Raw genomic sequence first — 13,577 nt, 5'->3', positions numbered from 1 at the left:
CCGAAGTCACGTGACCTGTACCATAGTTCTTCCTTTCCCGATGGTTCCTGGTTACACCTGTGTTACTGCTTCCATATGCTCCGCATTAGCCGCCGAGATCCCGGGCGGGGTTGTTCCAACGTGTTATGCCTAACGGGTCGTAACAAACAGGCTAGTAGGCAGCTAGCAAGGATCTAGGGACTACCTTTCGCAAGTGGTGTAGGGTTGACGCAACAATAAATCAAATGACGAAAGACTTTGCATGAACGTTGATCGAGTTCACGGATATTCCGAGGTTTTGTATCGACGTCAGAGAACATGGCGCACGAGCGATAAATCCATCAGCTACACATTGTTCAGTGAGACAGGAGCCTACAGTTAGGTAGGCTGTCAGTTATCACAGAGGTTCCAGCAAAGTAAATGGTGATCAAGAACTATATCTCTATTGCTATGGGCAAGCATGCTAGTCTATGTGCAGGTCTAGTGACTCGAATATCACAAAACTGAAAACATTACGCTTGACATCGCAAGTTTCGTTGCGCTGAGATCTTCCTCTCAGCAGGGGGTCTCTTGTTCAGGCTCGGCGGATCTGCCGACATCGATGGCCAACGCGGTGACGTGAGCAAGTCCTTGGCAACGCCTGTCAGGCTGATACAGAAACCCTCCAAAACACGCTTCAGTGCATCACCATTTTCGTCATAACAGGCATCGCAAACCTTGGCGCTGCTGTCGGCCTTCATCCCAACCTCAGCCTCACTGATACCCTTCTTGCAAGCATTCATGGCCGCATGTAATTTCTCGATCGGCTTTCTGTGTAGCCTTTGGATCAACGCCTCGCTCTCGTCCAGCAGGGTTGAGGATGAGGCAGAGGAGCCCTTCGGGCCAGCAGCTATTAGAAAACGCTTGGACCCGTCTTTCAGGGCCTTGAAAGCGTTTCTGAGTGACGCCTGGGTGTTTAAAATGGTTTCTCTCAACTCCGAGGCACTCTTATCAGTGCCGAAGTCCGATAAACTGCATATTATGCCGTCCAGGCCGTCGGCAAATACGAGCAAGGAATCCTCGTACGCGTATGTGGGTACTGATCCACGGCCTGCGTCAAAAGCAGTGTTATTGGTGAGCGCGTTTTGCATTCTCACTAGGGCTTTGATGAGTTTTGCCGTCGTCATTTGCCTGCCACGTTCCGTGGTAGCTGTAGACAGACGCCCGATTGCGTGCCTCTCGAGATAGCCCCGAATTTCTTGGGCATGCGGGCCCCCATGGGTTTCAGCAAACCGTTCGTCTGCAATGGTGCCTGCTGACTCAAGAAGCGTTTTCGGGCCGCCAGGATGAAATGCCAGGAAGGGTGTCATGTCGTATACTGTTCCGCCGATGGCGATCCAGCATGATTTGACAGAGTTATGGGCTGCAAGTTTTGAGAGGCTGATAATGGGACCTTTGGGACCACTTGACGAGGCCGAAAGGCATGCGGTGGGTGAGCAGGAGGGTGTTGAGCGGTTTGGTTTTTTGACCATCGTGAAGAGGTCTTGGTGCAACTGATTCCAATGCGGGGGAGGTGAGGGTATGTGAACAGGGCTGCCATCGTCGGGTCCGTCATTTGCTTGTTGTGGTTGGGGGCCTCCTTGATGCTGCTGCTGCTGCTGTGGCAACTGACCCAGTCCAAGAGTATTCATCACCGTAACCCCAAAGTCAGAGCTACCGCAGACAAAGACATGACCTTTCTTCTCCTTCACATGCCGCTGGATAAAGTCTCGATAGTCTGTCAAATGACGCGTCACACGTCGGCCCCCTTGGGGGAGCTTTGTCCAGATTCCGCCACGGATCTTCAGATGAGTCTCCTGGCTGAGAGCCAAGACTATGGTCAGTGGCAGCGTACTGGTAAGTTCCTCCAGGCTGTCGAGTGAACAGGGAACGTGGCGAAGTGTTTTGGCAGCCACCACGAGGAGCAGCTCTCCCTCCCCGGCGCTTTCGTTTTGGGTATCATCGAGGCGCTGTTTCTTTGTGGCGCGGTCGTGCAGAAAGCCAACCAAGGGGCCGATACCCACGCCCTGCCCAACAAGAACCAGCGGCACGGCTAGGTCGCGGGGCTGGCGGAATCGGGGAGAAGGCCAAGGCCGAAGGCGCAGATGTGTGCCTGGCGCAGCGCTGCTGAGGAAAGAGGAAACCAGCCCCTCGGGCGAGTGTTGAGCGACTGTCAGAATGATGGTCATGCCTCCTGCTCCTCCTACAGAATCCATCGTTGTACCGGACACGTTTGGGATGACACGGGCGATGGAGTAGAACCTCGGCTCGCCATCATCATCGCTCTCGCCTGACGATGTATCATGATCTTCCGGGCAAGAGGAGCCTCGCAACCGTCGATGGTGTGAGGATGCTCTGTTCAGCGTCTTTCTCTTTCTCGGCGGCCAGATTTGGACTCGATCACCTGGCTCGAGCGGCAAAGTTGCATCCAACTTCACGGCCACCGCCACGCTTCCGCGATAGACGCTGTGCGACTGCACATGCGCATCCTGCCATAGGGGGCGACCGCCCAGTCGTGAAACCATACCCTTCTTCATCTGCATGCTAAGCATGGCCTCGGGGCGCATCTTTGGTTTTCCATCTTTCATGGCTTTGTCTTGGTCGCCGCTCTTGACGCCGCTGCTGGTCGAATGTCGCCCCGTGTTCAGGGTTACGCCCGTGATGCCAACGGCCTTGACGCGGTGCCGTTCGAGAAACCACACGTACAATTGCAAAAGCCCATCCCAGGCCGCGGAGAGATGTTTGTACTGTGCCTGCTCTTCGGAGGGAACATATTCTAGCTGGGCACGGGCAGCGGCGACGTAGTCTCTGACGCTTCCGGCGTCATCCCCAAGGGCATCCAAGAAGGCGCGAATATTGGTCGGTAGCGTGGCCCGTCGGTCGCTCTGCATCCCTCTCAAATCACCCTTGACCTGTTGGCGACCGATAAAGACGTCCAGCGCATGGAATAGCGGTGCATCGACGCCACTGTTGCCCAACTCTCCGGACGTCACCGCGCGACCCATAGCGGGATAGGTCTTTATCCAGACGACAGGGTCAAAGTTCGCAGTGTCGCGTGGAGTCATGGCGTCGAAGACGTGGGCGCACTTTACGATACGTGCCGCCACGCTCTCTAGACACCGCGCGACTTGGTCGGGCTGGTTGGCTAGCACGCTATTCTGCGCGAGCGCCATCGACGATAGCGCGGGCGCAAAAGCGACCTCCATCCTGCCCTGGAGCCCCGAAGAGAGCCGCTCCTCGGGCAGGCCAAAGTAGGTACTCTTCAGACTGAAGTAGTTGTCGCCCACAGCGTTGTTCAGAACATCATCAGCGGGCACCTGCCGTAGAGAGTCAGCTATGGTTCTTTGTGTGGGTGGTGTGTATGGAGGACATGGATCCGTACATACCCGACCAGTCATGCTTCTACCCAATCGTTCGCAAACCCTCTCCCACGTAGCAAGGATATGGCGCGGGACCAGAGACTGTCCGTCTTTTCCCTTGCCTTGTTCCTCACCAAACATGTACGCGTGGGCCAGCGCGCTCAGAATTAGCGCCGCCCGAGCCAGGTGACGCGGTTCCAAGTCATCCCACGCATCTATGACTCTTTCCGCACGATTGCCCAGGGCGTCGACAGCTTCACGCACTCGTCCCGCTCTGAGTAGCAGGGGCAGATTTCCATGAACCGCCTCCCATGGCTCCAGGGACACTGGCAGGCGTTGGCCTGAGCGTATGGAGGAGGCCCTGCTACTAGCGGTGCGGCTCTGAGTTGATTCTCGACCTCCCAGAAACCCTCTGGTGCGGTTAAAACATCCATCAAGGCCAGGGCCGAACTGGAGTGTTCGTGTTCCGGCTGGGAGTGACCCTTGGCTCCGGAGATTGAACTCAGCCATTGATGAGGCTCCAGATAGCTCAGTCGCCAAAGAAGCCTGGGCAAGCAGGAAGCTGGCCTTTGAAATAGGGCAGTTGATGATTGTCGAGGAGGTTGTGTTCATGGGATGTAGTGTCTTCACCGGAGTAATTGGTGGCGTCAAGACGCCTTCAGCTGACGGTTGGGGAACAGTGAGGGACCTTGAGGGCAGAGGCGATGGCGACCTCAAGCCCATGTCCACATCCTCTTGTGGACTCTTCAAAGAAGGAGGGGTTCTGGGTGGGGTCGGAGGCAGAGACGGCGACGGCGGATAGTGAAAGGCAGACATGGCAGTGAATGGAGCTACCAGAGCTATCAAAAAACAAAGTAGGAATTAATTTTATTAGAACAAGGTAAATAGGCAGGCTGTGGCAACGCTTTCAGATAGCTGAGGATGATAGGACGAGTTGGCTTCGTTATTCGTAAAGATCATGTATCCAATGACTTGGTTCTGACAGCTTCGGGTCTTCATGGACTTTGCAGGGACGATGTGTTTACATCTATATGTATGACGCTGGCACGGCAGGAAAGGCATTGTTTTCCAACTTCTCGGTGTAGTATGCGCATTCCAGCGCGTCGAACTTTGTGTCCCACGTAATCCCAACTAGAAAATAACCTCATAGGCATTTTCGCACTTTTGTTCCAATTTGGAAATGTTCTGTATTAGATGATGTCCCCATCGGACCGGCACAAACAAATGACGCCGTTGTCCGATTAACCCTGGCAAATCTGGGTCGGTAGTTCCCCGGCGGCCAGCCACCGTCCGAACATCCACTTCATGGCCAGGTTAGGTGTGCACGGCGATCATGCTCGTGCACGATGGATGTTCCCTGTCATCAACGCCATGGTTCCAGAGACCTGGTAGTAATCCGAAAGGTTAAAAAAGAAGGAAAAAACAAAACGAACACGATCGTTCCGCTGGATATACGTCGTCCGAGCGCTGACACGTTACGCCTTGGCCCTTGGCAAAAGCCTTTTCTCCGAACTTTGACCTGCGCAAGGCACAGGTCGAGGCAGGTCTGAAGACCCACCAAGATGCCGTCTTGACGTAACGAGTCGGCGCACCTACTAATAACTAGTTCTGCCCGGCACTCGCAACTGAGAGTAATTAAGCCACTTCATGCAGACGGGAAGAGGTATCAGTTCAGGAAGTTGCGTGAGAAAGCTTCTAGGGCCCTTGGTCAACCAAGGAAGAAGACCGAAAGCACTCACCCCAATGCCCGAACAGCTGTCGGCTTCCTCGGCCTTGTGATTGACGGCACTTTCGGCGTCGGACTCCGGCAGCCTCCCCGTGCCATAGTTTACTTATGTCGGGGAAATCCTATTCCATTTCGCTTTCGCCTTGCTTGCGTCATAATTCTGCCGTCATCAGGCGAGCTCGTGATTACCATTGTCATGTCCACGACCTTGAACAGAGACGACTGACTCACTTCATCTTCTTCTCTCGTACTCGCCTTACCGTACGGAGAATAACTAACACGTGGAGGAACAGCAACAAGCAGCAGCCAAGAGTAAGAACATACCCAGCACCTCGATCTAGGATCCACCAACGCGGACAAAATGATTCTTGGCATACCTTTCAACTTTCACATGTCCAACCTGCCGGACCTTCCGAAGCTCCTTTGGACCATCGGTCTGGCCATCTTCGGAGTTTTCGTGTTACGCACCATCTACTACCTGACCTTCCATCCCCTGGCGGGATACCCAGGCCCTCTGCTCGGACACGTAACCACCGTTTACTCACTTTGGCACCGCGGCAATGGCTCCAACCACAGCTGGCTACTATTCCTGCACAAAAGGTACGGTCACATTGTCCGCATCGGCCCCAATGAGCTGAGTTACACCCACCCGGATGCTTGGCACGACATCTATGCCAAGGCGGGAGGTGGGGGTGACATACCCAAGGACTTTGTCGGACTGGGGCCGGACATGGCGGCGCCCGAGAAGGGCATCGTGCGTGCCGACGATACCAACCACCAGCGGCAGCGGCGGACTTTCTCGCATGCCTTTTCCGATCGTGCCGTGCTCAAGCAGGAGAGCCTCGTCCAGGGCCATGTCCATAACTTGATGGGCAAGCTAGCCGATGAGGATGCCGAGCCTGCTTCTTCTCGTGGCCGCGTGGATCTCGTGACCTGGCTAAGTTACCTGGCCTTTGACATCATGGGCGACCTTATGTACGGCGAGCCTCTCGGCATGCTCGATAACGACCAGTCTGCTCGCCAGTGGGTTCGCGACACGTACTCGACCATCAAGACGGTCACGCTCGGCATGGCAATGATGGGTTGGCACCCACCCCTGGGCCCGCTGCTCCTCAGATCTATCTGGGGAAGCAGTGGTAAGCGCCGCGCCCGGCACAATCGCTTCTCCATGGATCGCGTTGATAAGCGCCTGGACCGCGGCGACGACTCAGGTAGCGACATCTGGTCGATGATTATGCAAAGCAGCGGCGATGAGAAGCGACCAGGCATCTCGCGCGCCGAGATGTATTCCAATGCTGCAACGTTCATGATCGGTGGGACCGAGACTACCACGGCTGCTACGTCAGCCCTGAGCTACCTGCTGCTCACTCACCCGACCAAGATGGCCACGCTGCGCGCTGAGCTCGATACTGCCATCAAGAATCCGCAGGAAGACATTACATTCACCAATCTGCGAAAGCTGCCGTATCTTAACGCGTGCATTGAGGAAGCCATGCGTCTCTATCCACCTGCGCCAACGCCTATGCCGCGCATGATACCCCAAGGGGGACGTGTCATCTGCGAACGCTACGTGCCGGCGGGTACACGCGTTGACATTCCGCTGTATGCCATTGCGCATCATCCAGACAATTTTGTTGATCCAGAGGAATTTGTACCGGAGCGGTGGTTGAGCGACGACGACCGGCCCGCCAAGTATACTGATGATCGGAAAGATTGCGTCAAGGTGTTTTCCGCGGGCCCAAGAGATTGTATTGGCAAGAAGTGAGTCAAATTCTCGTGTCTATTCTTTATTCTTGGGTGTCTTGTCCCTCTGTGTGAGGAGCCGTGATTACTGACTACATTTGACGCAGCCTTGCATATCCCGAGATGAGGCTCATCATAACCAGCCTGCTGTACAACTTCGATCTTGAGCTGGCTGACCCCGACTTCAAGTGGTTGGATCAGAATAGTTATGGGATTTGGGACAAGCATCCGCTTTGGGTGAAGTTAGTCACTCGTCAATTTGAACAGGGTCACTAAATGGCCAATGTAAACATCGAAGAAGGTCCCGCGAAGCAATTCAATTGATCTACGTTATTTGATTTGAATTAAACAATTTTGACTACCGGAAGTGTGATTTCTTGGTTCGACCTACGAACGATAAAATCTGCACGACAGCAGCACTAAGTGCTTGCATGCACATCCACCGGCCCCTGAGCGCAGACCACGCGCTCTCTATTGCGCAGGGACGTTCAACTGATCCGGTCGTTGTGGCACCTCGATAGTGTTATTGTTTTTACTTGCGGTTTTCAAGTAGCATAAAGTGGGTAAAAGGATGTTGAAATAAGGTGAATCGCCATCTCTTACCACGATAGGTTTAGCGCACCATTGAGTTTATGCTGTCATCTTAGCGTTCCTCAAGAGCATCCGGTAGACCGGTTACTTCATCAGGCTGCATGACGACAGATTCCCAGGTCTCCCGACAGATTCCCATGTCGGGGCAGTCTCTCTCAGCGCCCTACACCCTCTTTTCTTCCCACCTAACCTCCGGGAATCTCCGGGCAAATTCAAATAGACTTTACGACGCGTTGATACGAACCCGAAAGTTTTATGCGGCCACACTTTGTTTTTGTTTTTCCGTTTTTTCTCTTTTAGGGTATCGGGGAGTTCTTTTGACAGACGGGCCGGACTTTCAATTGACATACTCGCATTCATTGACGTCTTGTCAACTTAAAGACGCCTTGACTTCAACCGATTCCCTTTTTTACCATTTCGGGGTTAGTTTCATCTGATCACCGATGATGGGCAACGGAGCGGGAGCCTCGAGGGGAATTCTCTTCGCCGACATTCATGCCTGGTTACCATATAGATCACATCTGCAAGTTCATTACGATTCATGTTCTATTGCACTGGATGTTTACAGCACTTGATGTTTACAGCACTTGATCACACTTGATGAGCACTAACAAGATGTGGTAAAAGTGGATGCGTCTTGCGTCTTTGTGTCATTCACATTCTGAAGGTCGATATCACATTCCACCTGAGTCTCTATCTTAATCTTTACAACTTAATAATCTTGGAGAGCGATCGACAATTCTTTGACCAAATCTATCCTTACCGGCCGGTATCAACACCTGGTCACATCCGCATTTCGTTGTGGTTAAGAACCATGGCTACTGCGCACCCCGCCGATGATATGGCGGAGAACAAGCGGCCGGCGGGTCGATCTTCGCGTCCGCCTCACTCCCGCTACTCTCTCGTCAGCTTTCCCGGCCTCCCCAGTGACAATCGACCCCCTTCCGTCCACATCTCTGCGGATGAGTACAAGGCCATAACAGACCTTGTCGAGCTCGCCAAAAAGTTCCTTGATCAACAAGGTGGCGATGTCACGACGTCGTCGACCCAAGAAGGCTCCCTTGACGCCTCAAAGGCCCCGAAGCAGGATGGGCCTCTCGACCCCTTCGGCGCCAACTTCGACGCGCGAGAGTGGGCCAAGTCATTCTACCGCTTCCGTTCCGACAGCTGCGAAGTTCGCAAGGCGGGCGTGGCATTCCGCAAGCTCACTATCTCAGGCTACGGAGCTGACACAGCATACCAGCAAACAGTAGGCAACGCCTGGTGGCTCACGGCCGTGGCGGCTATGCGTGGTCTGTTGCGCATGAAGCGCCAGCAAGTGCGCATCCTACATAATCTCGAAGGGGTGTTGAACGACGGTGAGATGCTGTGTGTGTTGGGTCCGCCGGGCAGCGGGTGTTCGACCTTCTTGCGGACAATTGCAGGAGATACGCAAGGCACACAAGTTGCAGAGACCGCCCACCTTAACTACCGTGGCGTGAGTGCCGATGAGATGAAGCGCTACTTCAAGGGCGACGCCATCTACACTGCCGAGGAGGATGTTCATTTCCCGGCGCTATCGGTAGCGGACACGCTGTTCTTCGCGGCGCGGGCGAGGGCGCCCAAGACTCGGCCCGGGGGACTCACCGCTGATGAGTACGCACGGAGGGTGCGCGACGTGACCATGGCCATGCTTGGTATCCAGCACACGATGGAGACACCCGTCGGTGGTACTGACGGTGACACGGTGCGTGGCGTGTCGGGTGGCGAACGCAAACGCGTCAGCATCGCGGAGGCGGCGTTAAGCTTTGCGCCGATTCAGTGCTGGGATAACAGCACTCGCGGGCTCGACAGCGCCGCGACTGTCGACCTTTGCAAGACACTGCGTATCCAAAGCGACATCATGGGCATGGCGAGCGCAGTGGCCATCTATCAGGCCCCACAGATGGCCTACGAGTTGTTTGACAAGGTACTGGTCCTCTATGATGGACGCCAGATCTACTTTGGCAAGACAACGGAAGCCAAACGATATTTCCAGCGGCTGGGCTTCGTTTGTCCCCGGAACCAGACCACGCCAGACTTTCTGACCTCCATGACCAGCCCAGCTGAGCGTGAAGGCATCGTCAAGCCCGGGCACGAGGCAAAGGTCCCGCATACCCCTGACGAGTTCGCTGAAGCGTGGCGAACGAGCAGTCACCGGCACCACGTTAGCGAGGAAGTAGACGCCTACGATGCATCCTTTTCTTTGAGCGGCTCACGCACCCACTATGCTGACTTCTTGGCGAGCAAGAAAAGCGATCAATCGGGGCTGCAGCGGTGGAAGTCACCTTACACCGTCTCATACCCGCGGCAGGTCATGCTGTGCCTTTGGCGCGCCCTCGCGCTGCTCAAGGCGGCGCCACAGATGACGGTGATGATGCTTGTCATCAATCTATTCCAGACTCTCATCGTGGCCAGCATTTTCTTCCGGTTGCCCGACACGGCCGAGTCGATGAAGTCGCGCAGCACGCTCATGTTCACCGCCGCGCTGGTCAACGCCTTTGGATGCGTGCTTGAGGTTGCGGCCTTGTATGCCAAGCGCGACATCGTCGAGAAACATGTGCGCTATGCGCTGTATCACGCCTCTGCTGAGGCTATTGCGGACTTGGTCATGAGCTTGCCCTACAAACTGCTTAACGCCATCACGGTCAATACCCTCTTCTACTGGATGTGCAATTTGCGCACGGATACCGGGTCCTTTTTATTCTTCGTCCTTATTCAATTCGCCATGACTCTTGCCGTGAGCTTGCTTTTCCGGCTGGTCGCTTCTGTCACCAAGAGCCACACGGCAGCCATGGCCCCGTCGACAATAGTCCTGCTTACACTGTCGCTATACACGGGTTTTGCGGTTCCGCCGATGTATTACAAGTCTTACACAGCGTGGATCGCCAAGGTTAGCCCCGTGGCGTATGGGTTTGAGGCTCTCATGATCAACGAATTCGGTCACGGACGGAAATTCCCCTGCAAACTGTTTGTTCCATCTGGCCCGGGCTATGAAAATGCAGAGATGATGCCGCAAACCCGTGTGTGTGCCGCGCAAGGGGGTGTCGCGGGTGCCAATTCCATTGATGGGAGCGCGTACATTACCAATGCGTTCGGGTACTCGGACAGCCACCGTTGGCGGAACGTCGGCCTCATTTTTGTATTTTCAGCCGCTTACTTTTTGCTGCACCTTCTGGCCACGGAGCTGGTTAGCAGCAAGAAGAGCAAGCAGGAGATGCTTGTCTTCCCAAGGGGAAAGATCCCGATTGGGCGCACAAAAGACGTGGAGGATCACATCACCAGGGGAAAGACGGAGGCGCCGAGCACCAGTACGAGCATTCCTATGGCATCCCTGCCGGTCTCACCTGTTGCACCCGTTGTTGTCAAAAGAGGATTTGCTGGCATGTATCCGTACACTGATGGGGGCTCTCCAACCACGAGGGCTAGGAGGTTGCACTATTCGGACACGGCCAGCACAATCACAAATTCTCCGGTTAAAGCCTGGAATATGTCGCTGCGGCAACGAGACAGATTCGAGGACCATACTGCTGGCGGTAACGATAGCGTTGGGTTGTCTATCGACCGCCAGACAGCCATCTTCCACTGGAGCAACGTCTGCTACGAAATCAAGGTCAAGAAGAATGAGACGAAGCGCATCCTGGACTGTGTGGATGGGTGGTGTGAGCCGGGGACGCTCACTGCGCTTATGGGCGTCTCGGGCGCCGGCAAGACCACCCTCCTCGACGCCCTCGCCTCTCGCCTATCTATTGGCGTGGTGACGGGCGAGATGCTGGTAGACGGGGCCCCCCGCGATGCCTCCTTCCAGCAGAAGACGGGCTACGTCAAACAGCAAGATCAACACTTAGTTACATCAACGGTGCGTGAGGCACTTACCTTCAGCGCTGTCCTCCGCCAGCCTTCTCGATTTTCCCACAAAGAAAAGATCGCGTACGTCGATAAAGTCATTGAGATTCTGGGCATGGGCGAATATGCAGATGCAGTAGTCGGCGTGCCTGGGGAGGGTTTGAATGTGGAACAACGGAAGAAACTAACAATCGGCGTTGAGCTGGCTGCTCGTCCCGCACTACTTCTCTTTTTGGATGAGCCCACCTCGGGATTGGATTCGCAGACGAGCTTATCCATCTGCACTCTGCTGGAGACGTTGAGGGACAATGGGCAGGCTATCCTGTGCACAATCCATCAACCGTCAGCAGTTGTAAGTGTTCTCCATTCCACCGCGGTACATATCCGTCCGGGGGTTACTTATATCCGTACACTGCTAACACAATGCGTGATCAAACATTAGCTCTTCGAGCGGTTTGACAGACTACTTCTTCTTGCTCGTGGCGGACGGACCGTCTACTTTGGCCAGATTGGACGCAACGCCAAAGTCTTACTTGACTATTTTGTCCGCAATGGCGGACCGCAACCAAAGAAGGGACAGAATCCGGCTGAGTACATCCTCGACCAAGTTCACGCCAGTGAGGGAGGAAATAAGGGCGTGGATTGGCCAAGCGCATGGCGGAAGAGCACTGAGTATGGCAAAGTCAAGGCCCACCTGACCCGACTCAAAGAGAAAGGAAATGGCTCGTACCACCACTCAACACAACAGCAGCAACAGAAGGATCCCCCTTTCGCCGCTCCTTTGGCGGTCCAGTTCTCCGAGGTTACTACGCGTTTGTCGCGACATTACTGGCGCAACCCAAGTTACATCTATTCGAAGATACTATTGACTTTCGGCGCGGCCCTCTTCATTGGACTCTCTCTGCTCAACTTGCCCAACACGCAGGTGGGAATCACGATCCAGACCATCGCCATCTTCATGTTCCTCACGACACACCTCAACCTAATTCAGCAGAGCGTACCCGTGTTCATGACGCAACGCACGCTCTATGAAGGCCGCGAGCAACTCTCACGCACGTACTCGTGGTCCGCATTCATGGGAGCTCAAATAGTTGTCGAGATGGCCTATAACGCGGTCATGGCCCCTCCGGCGTTCCTGGCATGGTACTACCTCGTTGGACTGAACCGCAATGCGGCAGAGACACACCAGACCGCCGCACGTGGCGGGCTGGCGTTTCTGTTCATGCTCGTCTTCTTCCTGCAGGCCAGCACATTTGGGCATATGATCGGAGCGGCCTTCAACCTCGCCGACCAAGCCGCCGGTATCGGGAATCTGTTGTTTGTTATGATGTTTATCTTCAACGGCATTCTCGCCAAGCCTCCAAAGTTCTGGGTTTGGGTGTATCGCGTCAACCCATTCACCTATCTTGTTGAGGGGCTTTTAGGCACAGGTCTCGCCAATGCGGCTATCCACTGCGAGAACAATGAGTTTCTACACATCAACCCGCCGCCGGGGCAGAACTGCGGCCAGTACCTGCAACCCTTTGCTTCCCAGACGGGCGGATATCTTGCCGATCCGGCCGCTGCTGAGAATTGCAGTTTTTGCAAAACGAGCAATACAAATCAGGTGCTGGCTGGGGTGGAAGTGGAGTTCAGCAACCGCTGGCGAGACTTGGGTATTTTGTTCGCATTTGTGTTCTTCAATGCCATTGCTGCTTTGGGTTTCTACTGGCTCCGTGTCCCCAAGCCCAAGAAAGACAAAGGTGGCAACTCACCAACGTCCACATCACCACCGGGCCAAGATGGTAGCAGCCCAAATCATACTGCAGATTGGAACCATCTTGAGGTGACGGAGAGGCAAAGGAGTTTCGGCAATGGGTCATCCAGACATCCCTCAAGGAAGTCTAGGAACTTGGCGGGCAACTCCTTCCAGGCGTCACGAGCCAGCGCGCTTAGATCACTTCGGTCATCCATCATGGGTGGCAGTCAAGTGCTCCGGGACAATGCGAAGAGATACTGGGATGACGACGGATATGATACTGACGACACTCGCATGATTGACCCTGCAGTAGAGGAAGGCTTGGATACTTTGAATGCGGGTGAAGAATGGGAGCAGGATGTACCCGTGGAGTTTATTATGCAAAAGCCAGCCGCAAAACCTCAGTATTGGATCTAACACCAGTCAATCGACATACTTAGTTTAAACCAGCCATAATGAAATAGTTAAGCGGTCATCTCAAAATTGACATCTGGTGCTCAACACAACCCGTGCCAATTATGATGGCTATTAAAAGCTCTCTAGTAACTCCGACTAAAGT

General features: G+C 54.5%; 3 protein-coding genes across 3 annotated transcripts; 2 read left to right on the top strand and 1 right to left on the bottom strand.

Moving 5' to 3' along the window:
* Positions 1–2,050: 2,050 nt before the first annotated feature.
* Positions 2,051–3,395, bottom strand: COL26b_009097 (uncharacterized protein; the record flags this gene model as incomplete). The annotated part of the gene is made up of 3 exons (XM_053181838.1): positions 2,051–2,167; positions 2,205–3,314; positions 3,384–3,395. The coding sequence occupies 3 exons, from the start codon at positions 3,393–3,395 to the stop codon at positions 2,051–2,053; spliced, it is 1,239 nt and encodes a 412-aa protein (XP_053034270.1).
* A 2,048-nt stretch (positions 3,396–5,443) lies between these two features.
* On the top strand, positions 5,444–6,847 carry COL26b_009096 (uncharacterized protein; the record flags this gene model as incomplete). Its single annotated transcript, XM_053181837.1, has 1 exon — positions 5,444–6,847. One exon carries the CDS (start codon positions 5,444–5,446, stop codon positions 6,845–6,847), a length of 1,404 nt encoding a protein of 467 aa, XP_053034269.1.
* Positions 6,848–8,230: 1,383 nt separating this feature from the next.
* COL26b_009095 (uncharacterized protein) lies at positions 8,231–13,435 on the top strand (the record flags this gene model as incomplete). The annotated part of the gene is made up of 2 exons (XM_053181836.1): positions 8,231–11,632; positions 11,723–13,435. The coding sequence occupies 2 exons, from the start codon at positions 8,231–8,233 to the stop codon at positions 13,433–13,435; spliced, it is 5,115 nt and encodes a 1,704-aa protein (XP_053034268.1).
* Positions 13,436–13,577: the final 142 nt, after the last annotated feature.

The sequence above is a fragment of the Colletotrichum chrysophilum genome (assembly GCF_026319265.1).
Source record: "Colletotrichum chrysophilum strain AFK26 chromosome Unknown scaffold_84, whole genome shotgun sequence".
NCBI classification, from domain to species: Eukaryota; Fungi; Ascomycota; class Sordariomycetes; order Glomerellales; family Glomerellaceae; genus Colletotrichum; species Colletotrichum chrysophilum.
Note: the sequence above shows the minus strand (reverse complement) of the source record. Positions and strands in the feature narration are given on the sequence as shown.